General features: G+C 29.4%; 1 protein-coding gene across 1 annotated transcript; it reads right to left on the bottom strand.

Annotated features, from left to right (window-relative positions):
- Positions 1 to 5,540: 5,540 nt before the first annotated feature.
- On the bottom strand, positions 5,541 to 10,950 carry LOC101214880 (linoleate 13S-lipoxygenase 2-1, chloroplastic). Its single transcript, XM_004142188.3, has 8 exons — positions 10,529 to 10,950; positions 8,417 to 8,688; positions 8,090 to 8,327; positions 7,678 to 7,998; positions 7,495 to 7,580; positions 7,312 to 7,419; positions 6,631 to 7,199; positions 5,541 to 6,523 (listed from the first exon to the last, which is right to left on the bottom strand). The coding sequence occupies exons 1-8, from the start codon at positions 10,887 to 10,889 to the stop codon at positions 5,764 to 5,766; spliced, it is 2,715 nt and encodes a 904-aa protein (XP_004142236.1). The 5' UTR covers positions 10,890 to 10,950; the 3' UTR covers positions 5,541 to 5,763.
- Between the last annotated feature and the right edge of the window lie 185 nt (positions 10,951 to 11,135).

The raw sequence follows: 11,135 nt of genomic DNA, 5'->3' as shown, positions 1-11,135 counted from the left end.
CTCTAACAAAAACTACCGGGAGAGTTCAAAGCTTCCAATATAATAATAACTTTTTCCCCTCAACTTTAACAAAAATATTTAGTTCTAATTTTCGAGTTCATTCATTGAATTTAAAATCTATGGAATTAAATAGTGGCTTAAATGTATATTGTTAATTATTTATGAACAGGACCTATAAATTAATTCACACATGTTTCAATGGCATATTTAAAACTTTGTGCCACTAGCATAGATTTATATAAAATGAGAAGTGTACCACATCTAAAAAATATCTTTTTTTTTTTTTTTGTTTTCAATTATTTTTTCCTATTAGATCTCTAATTTTATCAATTTTATATTTTTTAAATTTTTTTTAAAATAATATATTTTACAAAATATTTACAACCTATAAGAAATTATATCATTGCTAGTCCAATTGATATGTTATAATGATAGAATTCAAAATTTTGCTATATGAAATTCTTTGTGTTTGACCGAAATAATTTTTCTTCAAAGAGAACTAGGCTTGGTAAAGAAACGCCACAACCATCCCGATATTTTGCTATATTTTGAAAGTCACTCATCATATAGCTGTTTTGAGAAAAATTAAATGTTATATGTTACATTTTAATTTACATTTAATTTTATGTTTAATAGTTAATGTTGAACATCTTTTAAAATTTAATTTACCTACTTAATTAGAAAACTATTAGTTGATGGTTCAATTAGACAATCTTTTTTTCTAAACAAAATAAATAAATTTGAATATTTCTAAGATTTATTAGGATATAAAAGTGGCTGTTGATAGAAATATGAGACATTTCTCGTAAACTTTACAATTAAAATGAGAAGTCAGAGATCTATTTGTCACAATTTTCAAAGTTTTAAAGTGTATTTTATTGTACTTTATGTAATATAAAAAACTAAACATTACCTACTTTCTTCTGCATATGATGTAATTTTAAAGGACTAATAAATGGCATCTAGATATTGAGATTCGTTAAAAGTGATAAATCTACTTAAAATATTTATAAAATATAGTAAAATATTAGATTTTATCAACGATAACAATAGACATTAATAAAAGTTACCAGAAAGTTTGCTAAATATTTTGGTTTTTTATTTGTTATTTTATTAGGTTGAACTCTACAAATTCGATCTATTTAATTAAGGTTTTAGATTTCTAATTAAGTATGGACTAAAGAGATAGAAACTCATCCCGAGATTTATTAGGTTTAATGGAAATCCTATATAAAAAGACCTTAGCCAATCCCTAAAATACCAAACAGTTAGTCTTTCATGAATCAAACTCGAAGTTTTGATTGAGGAAAACAATAGCTAGCCACCTTATAGCTTCATCAACCTTTCAATAAAATCTGATATGTTATATTCTTGTTTATTTAGCATGGATGAGTACAAAACATGTTTACCATATGAAATAAATAAAATTTTAATTTTTTCTATGAATTTTTTTTCTAAGACGTGGGATCCTCACCTCTAACCTCTAATCTCTAACCCTATTTGTCTCTAAAAATAACATATTTTATATAAATTGAGTTGTGGATTTTACCCTAATTATTCAATGGTTACTTTGTGCTTTGAAATAAATTAATGAGTTTATGAACATTATTACCCTAAGTTTAGAATCAAAATATAGTTTGAAAAAAACAAATCATATTTTGATCATAGTATTATTTTAATTTGTTATTGGTTGCATTGGATATATGGATAAGATTTAAAGGGGTGTATATATGCATGGGTGTGTGTGCTGAGAAGTGCATGTGCATTGAGTAATATCTTAGATTATCAAAATATTAGCTCTACCAATTGTCATATTACATTTATTTATTCTCCAACATAGAAAGAAAAGAAAAAAAAAAGTTACAATTTGTGTAGATATATGATTAAAATAATATATCATATAACATTAGGTTGAATTTTGGATGGATATGGTATGTTCTCCCATAATACAAAAAAGAAAAATGAAATTCCCACTTGAGATGATAGATCTCAACCAATTACCATTATCAAACAAACAGCTAACCAGAAACATATAGTTAATATAATTGGGTCCAATTATAGTAGTAGTAATGCACACGTTCCATTAAAACTTTGTAATTAAGCGTGTTTAGATAAAAATAATATTATATTATATTGAATGACTTATGTTTTCGTGTTACGTTCCTAATTTGCGAAAGTTAAACTTTTAAGATGATAAGTTAAATAATATGATATCAAGTTCTAATTGTTTAGTTCAAAGTTGATGAGTTGAATAATGTGATGACAGTGCAAGTTTTATTTTATAATAATTGTTTACGATTTTGTGCACATGTTTTATGAGATTGTCAATCGTTCATATCTTTTTAACATTTTTTATTTAATACTTCGATCCAAACATTTTGTCCTTTTTTGATGTTATTTAAAATGAGTGCAATACGTACGTTCATTTTTCAAGTGGTCATTCTCCCATGAGCATGTTTAATTACACTAAGCTTTAATGAGATCTATTGTATTGGTGCTAATTAATATGATTACATTCAAAAATTATATAAATAATATATATTAAGAAAATTATCAAAAAGATAGAAAAATAAAGTGCAATCTATTTTTATGTTTTCGTAGTTTTTTTATAATGATAGAATCCAAAATTTTGGTATAGTTTGTAAATATTTTAATTTATTTTGCTATTTAATTTTTTTTTTCAATAATTAGTTTTATTGTTATTATTTTTAAAACCCATAAATATTAATTTAAAAAATACAAACAATAAATTAAAGACAATGTTTCAAGCTTGATTTTTGGATTTGTGATGTATATGTAATTATTTTATTATTATGTTATATGATATTATTTTAGGTTTTTTTTTATCATTCATATCAACAAAAAAATCTTTTAAAATTCAATACACTCATAAAAACATAATAATGTTGTATATCAAAAATTTTACTCTTAGAGTTACGAAACCGACATTTTTTCAATACTGTAGTAAAATTTTGGATTCTATTAATGATTGAAACTCATAGATTTTGATAGAAGCATATCAACGTATATCAATATCTATTAGTGATAAAATCTGAAAAAATTTATTATAAATTATAAATATTTTGTTAAATTTGTTATTTTTCACGATTCCTAGTTACAAAATCTAAAATTAGTTCTTTTTTAAAAAAATTTAAACTATTATCATATACATAGTTGTTTAACTCAATGGACGTGAAAACACACACAAAAAAAATGTAAATTATATTTCCACCTAAACTTTGTAAATTTACTTGAGTATGTAAACTAATTGAAATGAATTATGAATGTTCGTTTTGTTTAATGTTTCGAAGGAGTGCAACGAGGACTTTTCAATTAGTCATCCAATTTAGTACTACTCTCATTCAAAACACGTTAAGTTGCGGAGTTTCGTCAATTTAAATCGTAAACTTACATGATTGTATTATAAGTTTAAACTCTTTATTATCTTTTATTTGGATAAAAATTGATACAACGTTTGAAGTTCAAAGTTTAAATTGATACAATTATTAATTCAAAATCAAATTGGATACAAATTTGATATAAATTGATATTTTTTAATATAAAAAATACTATATATTCCTCGATAAACTAACCCGATCTAAGTCAATTTATTTGTTCTGCTATGGACTTATCCCTGTTGGCTGGTATGGGAAGAAAACCAAAAAGATATGATTCCAACTAAGATTTTTTAAAAGAAAAAACCAATGATCAAAGTTTTTTTATCCTTCAAATTTTAAGAACGACGTATTATTAGTATATATTATATTATGAATGATTAACGACAGTCCATATTATTGTTTATTATGAAAAATGTTAACACAGATGTTCAATTTTAGGTTGAAAGAATTGGAAAATTAAATTGTGACCACCATTGTATGATGATTTGTTTAATAATTTACAACAAATTCAACCTCTAATTTTGGAGTAATATAACACACAAGCATTACTCTAAGGTTGGTGATGTCTACTCACTGCAGGCCATCCTCAAGTTTCTTTTCAAATGGAGGTTCTGATAAAATGAGAGCTGACAAGTTTATATTAAATTGAATTATATCACCTTCACATGATCTCCCAAACGATATACCACAAAAAAAATACTAAAGATTAATTTTTTTATTTTAAAATTTATAAACGTGACAAATGAAATATATATGTTTAATATATATGCCATCATGATATAATCTTCTAAGTATATTTTTGTCTCCATCTTCGAGGGTCAAACTCCATTAATAATAATGTGTGAATTGAACTAAAAAGACAATGTTCCAATGAGGAAATACCACGCGGCTTTATTTCTTCCCATTCTTTTATGTGTTTCTATCTAAATTTATTACACTTATTACGAGTTTTTTTAAAAATATAACAAAACGACCAAATATTTACATTGTAGAATAATTTTAAAAACAGAAAAAGCTTACTGGTCCATAATAAAAAATATAAAAAGTATGCTATGATTAATTGACATCTAAGCACATCTAATGTATTTGAAAAAAAACATGTAATATACTTGAAAAACAATCATTTAAATTTGACTATTATTATTTTCTACACTATTGTTTAAATTTGAAACAATTTTTTTTTCAAGATTCAAATTTGGGTAGCCAAATCTCAATGCTTTTTTTAACGATTTTTTTTTTAAGATTTTTTGCTACACGGTCTTTAGAATTAGAATTTGACACACGATCGTTTAGATTTGATCATTTAAATTTGGATAGCCAAATCTCAACGTTGTTTTTTTTTTAAAGATTATTGGAATATATTTTGGAAATGATCGTTTAGATTTGGCTAGTCTTGCTACACAATCGTTTACCTTTGCCTATCAAATATCCTTCGATTTTTTTTTTCATTTCATATTCGGCACATGATCTTAAACAATCAAATAATAATTTTTAAACAATATAAAAAAAAATTACAGGAGAAGAGAAAAAGACGATGAAAAGAAAAGAAAAAATACAACCATATAACAATTTGAAAAAAATAAAAAAATATTGAAAAGAAAGAAAAGTTGCAGAAAAAAGAATATGAAATGAACGATAAACAAAAATATTTTAAAAAATGCAGAAGAAGAGAAAAAGGACGATAGGAAGAAAAAAAATTAGAGGAAGAAAAAATTAGTATAGAAAGAAAAAAATAGAGAGGAGGAAAAGAAAAAATAGCATTAGAGTACAAAAAAGACGATGATAAGGAATGACAAACTTGGATTTTTTAAAAAAAAATGCTCAGTTTCATAGGTTTCTCATTTTGTTATCCGGATCGTAAATATTTTAATAATTTATCAAATTGAAAATTTGCAGTGGAATGAGATCAATATTTTTAAAAAAATTATATTGCTGCCATTTAATTTAAATATTGATTTTCTCTTCCATTCTTTTTATATAGTTGTGTAAATTGAAACGTGGATAAACTAATCAAAATTGATTAATGTTAAATTGTTTGGAGAACTTAATCAGGATTGCACCAAATATATGATGAGTTTTCTCCCAATGTATTGTTTTGTACTCTAAAATTAAATTCATGAGTAATCAAACTGAATTGAGGTATGATTAAAAAATGTCTTTGCTTCTAAGCTATGTGGCACTGCCAGCCAATAACATAAGTTTGGTTTTATATATCTTAATCAAAGGTACAACAACAATTAATATTTATTTTGAACACATTAATACAATACGTCACACACTGATACTAATATCTCATACATAAACTTAAATTATCTCAGTATTTCAAAGCTTTCAGCACTTAGTTTCCTCATCCTCCTTCGTCATTTTAAATAGAAATACTGTATGGAACCCCCTTTCCAGTCACCCCAGACTCTGAAAATGGCTTTAAAAGTTCATAGGGAGTAACCCCAGCTCCAGTTCTATTCTTCAAGTTGGAATCAGCATTCTTATGATCAATTATTAGCTCCATGTTTTTAATACTTGTACTAAACCTCTCAAATGCTTCTTTTATGGTTGGATTATCGCCCCACGATGGCTCCATATCCTTTCCAATATATTCTTCATCAGTAGAATGACTTGATAGCATACTCATCACCAACATTATCTGTGTTGCTTGAAGTTGTGAAGGGAAAGCATCTAGAAGCAACTCCTCTGGCTTTTCTAAGAAGCTTTTCCAAAGTGTCGGGTTATTATCTTCTGTGGGCATGTTGGTTCTTGTTATACTTGGCCTATTTGGAAAATACCCTGCGTATGCATATTGCCCAAAGTTCACAGCTGCATGGTGTGCTGATGCTACCCAAGCGATGTTTGTCACTATGTCTATTAGATCTTGAGGGGTGTTGAGGAGTGGCCACCATGGCTCTTCTTGTTTGTCCGCATGTCCTACTGTTCTAATTTCAGTCCACCATGCTTGTAACTCTTGGTCAGTTGTTACTAGGTATAGCTCTGGATAGTAATGATTCACATACTCTGTCACCCATTGTTTCAGAGCATCCCACAAGATCAATCCATCATTAGCAAAAGGATAATCTTTTATGTGCAGTTTTAGACCATGTGAAGCAGTTGGATCCTCCTCAGCTAATCCTCTGCCAAAAAAAAGGGTCACCTTTTGTAAAGAGCCACACGGCACCTTGAGGTTTGATAACATGTCAAATTACTCAAAATAATAAAAACTCGTGAGCTTTAATTTTACCTGTGAATTAGGTCAGCTGGTAAGGCTTGCAAGTCAAACTGCCATTGAAGATCATATGCTGTAGAGCTCAACTCCATAGAATATCTAAGAGGCGAGAATGTGGACTCGATTGTTCCACCCGCATTGATAAGATTGGTGCGACCAGATGCATTGATTTCCATAGTGTATCTTAAATGAGGATGTAAAAGTCTATAGATAGGGTGCATTGCACTCAATTGTCTATTTGTGGCTATAACGTATGGCTCCACAACACAATGGGTCCTCAACCAATGGCTGACAAGTTGATGATAACCAGTGTCATGGGCAAGAACATGAGATTTGGCAAACCTCCAAAGCCAGAGGCTAGTGGCCTTCTCGCTGGGTCCATAAACTCTTTTCCATTGAGGCTTTCCATCAATAGGTGGTCGTGTCAGCTCAATAGCTAGTGGCCTAAGTGTTTCATCCTCATTTAAAAAGAACAATGTTCTTGATCCATAAAGTGTTGTTCCCTTAAGGGCTCTTACTTTTTGCACATATGGCAACAACATGTCATGGTAATCCAATATATATAACTTTTTCTTTTGAATTGCCTGCATCCATTTGTGCATTATTTGGAAAGATATATTAGTACATAAATAAAATGATAATGTTGGTCGTGACTAGCTAAAAATTTATATCAACTCATTAAATGAGAAGAAATACCTCATAAACGGTCATGGATCCAATTTCTTGATCAATCATTTCGGTGTTGAATGCAGCCTCGGGAGGACCATAGACTTTAGGATCAAGTTGGCTACTTAATGGCCACTCCTGCGATGTATATTATTTTTAGTGTGTATGAATTATAGATCCACAAGATTTAAGTATCATAGTCCAATACAATACCTTAACTAACTGAATACTGCATGGGTTAGGACCAGCAAGAGTTTGCCTTGCAAATTCTTCATCTCTCAACCAAAAGAACTTGTCCCCTATTTATTTAATATAAAATGATGGTAAGAAAATTTAAATATAGGGCATGATCAGAGTTAAGAAGTAGATAGGAGAGATGAGAGATCATTTGCTCACCATCCATAGGTACAGGAGGCTGAAAGCGGAACTTAAATTCTTCAATCTCATAGATGGTTTTGAAAATCCAAGGTAAAAGATCTTTGAAAGACGTGGAGTCAGGAAGGGACAAGTTGAAACCATCAACATCAAAAAGTGCATCAATTGCCTTGAAGTTGGGGAATCCAATGTTTGGATCAAAATGTACTTGGAGTCGAGGTATAAAGGTTCGTAAGAAAGCTGAAAACTTATCTGCGGTGAACTCCTTGCTCTTTATATCAGAGAATGCCTCATCTCGAGGGACGTATATGCTTCCTGTTGCCCTTTGCTCCGAATGTGGATCTACATAATCATTACATATACATTTTAATAAGGATGGATGCAATCCTAATAGAGATAGAGAGAGTAGATCAGATCCAAGAGTAATGTAAACCTGTCTCAGTAGGCGGACGACCGGTTCTACAACGTCTAGGATAAGGACGATCAGGGCCACCGAGAATAGGTCTTTTGAAATCTTCACTCTTGTCAGGATCGCCTAAGTCATTATACACATCATAATCGTATATTCTATCGTAACTCTGACGCTCTCCAGTACCATTCCCTCGCAAATTCGTTAACTCAGTTTCCCTCATGGATTTAAGACCAGTAGGTGTTTGCATTGGCAAGTATGACTGTACGCCACCAAAGAGGAAAAAATAAACAAATTAAAACATTATGAGTACAAATTTGGACGATGATCAAGAAATGGGTTAAGCATGACCTTGTTAGTGAAGAAGACTCTCTTCTGGGTGGGAACCAAAGTTTGGGGTTGAACCCATGATTTGCAACTGACGGTGAGTGGACCAGAAGCAAGGCCGTTGAGATTAACCTCTTTGATGTACATCTCCTTTTCATTGTGGTTCTCAACAATTACAGCCCCAATCTCTCCAAAATTCGAGCTAATTTCCAAACTTGCCTCGTAAATTTCTTCCACCTCATTCTCACTTATTAACTTTGCTTGAACAGTGATAGGGGGCTTCTCTGATCCAGTTCCTTATTTCACCAAATACAATCAAACTTATATTTTGTTCCATGTCTACTAAAAAAATATGAATTGACACATTTTGTTATAAGGACATAAAAAATGTTTATTGATTTGTAGACCATCATCATCATCATCATTACTTATAATCGTCAAAAGTGTTAGAATCTCAAAAGCTTTGTAGTCTTCTTCATTCCCTATTCTACATTCTATATTAATTAGAACTATAAAAGGACTATATTCTTCTCGATCTCAATAAGAGTTTGAAAGGTGTAATCACCTTTTCATTTTCTATAATCTACAACTATATAGAAAATGTTTATTATTCTCAAACAACAACTTGGGAAACTATATCATTGACTTCTTCTAATTTTTATATATTTATATATAAACATCATCTCAAAATCTTGAAATGGATTTTTTAAGGCTAATCTTCAAATTAATTTCGATTGTTATTGAGATATAACCTCTTTTTGTAATATTATTTTAATTTTTAATGTCTAAAAAATATAATATTATTTTAATTTTTAATGTCTAAAAAATATATGTAATAATATTTTAATTTAAGTACACCAGAAACATGTTTGAATCTCTATAAAATTATTTACGAAAATTGATGGAATGATTTTTTCTTATATATTTAGATCAACAGTTCAATAAAGATCTATATGAAAGTTAAATTACATGTTGAGCATCAAAAAGATTAAATGTTATTTTAAATTCTTAAACATTCAAGTATGATCAAAGTTTCTAAAAAAAGGAATAAACTTATAAATTTCAAGATGTCAAAAATATTAAAATATTTAAAAGCTAATTGTGTGATAAGACAAAAACAAAAAAGTATTTTGTGTCTAATTAAACCTAAATATTAAATGTTATGGTTATTGGATACATTAATTTTGAGAAGATGACTAATTCTACCTATTAAACACAAACCTAAATTTAATAAATAATAAAACATTTAATTTTTAATATTTTCAAATATGTGAAAAACTTATTATGATCAAGATGCATAATTGATAGTTAAGAAATATACTAAACACGAAAATGAAGAATTAGTTGACTAATCATTAAACATTCTTCTAAAGTAAAGAAACTATATATATATAAAATCTAGACGTTAATGATTTGATACTTAATTCTAATCTTATATATGTGTTCTTTTTTCCATTTTTTTAGAAAATGATATGACTTGGATTACTAGGTGACTCCAAACATTTTCACTAAATAGATATCTTTTAACATCCTCATCATCTCTTATAAAGATTTCATTCAATTTAGGTTGAAAATTGAAACCACAAATTTTGTGACTTCAAGGAATAATTTAATCATATAAAAGTGAAATCTAAATAGATTCTCCATAAACTTTGTTTCTTAATCAAACCAATTATAGTTGTCAATAAGTGCACTATTTATGATGTCACTGGGGGAGAGTGAGAGTGAGAGTGTGAGTGCAACTATCTTTATTATAAAACGTAAAGTTGAATAATTTTAGTGAAAAACTTGGATACTCCCTCGGATGCGCACTTATCTTTGCATCCCATATGCATGGTCCATTAAAATGCTTTAACGTTTCATTTTTATTTTTCAAAAAGATAATATTCTTTTCAATTCTCTCTTTGTGTGATAGGAAAAATGGTGTAGCACAGGTGATAAAGTTCCACCTAGTCTTTGCTAGTAATTTTATTTGTCTTTATGATTCTCACTGAAACGATAGCTTGGATCTAGGAGGAAATGAGCAAATACCACATGTTAGAGAAAGAAAAAGTAAAAAGGTTAAAAAGATTAGCGTTTTAAAATAAAGATTATAGTTTTTGTTTAGATAATAAGTGTGTAATAAAAGAGAGTTACTGGGATCAAGTAAAGTGCTAGCGAACCCAAGCTGTAGCAACTTTTGAGGGGGTTGGCTTCCATTCGTAAGGTTGGACGAGGAGGTTACTCCGGTGATCTTCTTCACAATCACTTTTGTGATGACCGTGGTGGTGGGTTCCGCGGATATGGCTAAGGCTGCTTTGATTATCCCACCTCCGGACACCAATCTCAACCCTCCATTATTCTTACTCTTTTTCCCCCTCATCAGCTGCTTCTTCAGGTTAATATCATTTGGATATGGCTGAAACAAAGCACCGCTGTGACTCGACGACCTCCACAAATGGCAGAGAGTCGCCGAAGCGACCTGAGTCGAAGACCCACAGCCTAGAGATTTCAACATTATTATTATGTAGAGAATGATCAAGAAGAAGGTGAGAAGGGAAACTTGTGAGTTTGGTTCTTCATCAGGTCTTTATATAAGAGTTGTTGAAGCTTGACATTACGGGTCTACCCTCACTAATTCTCATTTTTTTTACCTTTCTTTCTTTCTTATTTCAACCATATTTGTCTTTTCTCCATGCAAAAAGTTTTGTGAGATTTCGAAGTTTCAAACCTCACGTTCACATTTGCATTATTATTAATAATA

This window comes from Cucumis sativus, chromosome 4 (assembly GCF_000004075.3).
Source record: "Cucumis sativus cultivar 9930 chromosome 4, Cucumber_9930_V3, whole genome shotgun sequence".
Taxonomy (NCBI): Eukaryota; Viridiplantae; Streptophyta; class Magnoliopsida; order Cucurbitales; family Cucurbitaceae; genus Cucumis; species Cucumis sativus.
This window is presented reverse-complemented; position numbering and strand designations above follow the sequence as displayed.

Excerpts from the sequence above, each read along its gene's own strand:
- LOC101214880 (XM_004142188.3), bottom strand. The coding sequence starts at position 10,889 with ATGTTGAAATCTCTAGGCTGTGGGTCTTCGACTCAGGTCGCTTCGGCG. Across the intron at positions 7,999-8,089 it reads TCGTCCGCCTACTGAGACAG|ATCCACATTCGGAGCAAAGG; the intron begins GTTTACATTACT and ends ATGATTATGTAG. Across the intron at positions 6,524-6,630 it reads CCAGCTGACCTAATTCACAG|AGGATTAGCTGAGGAGGATC; the intron begins GTAAAATTAAAG and ends TTTTTTTGGCAG.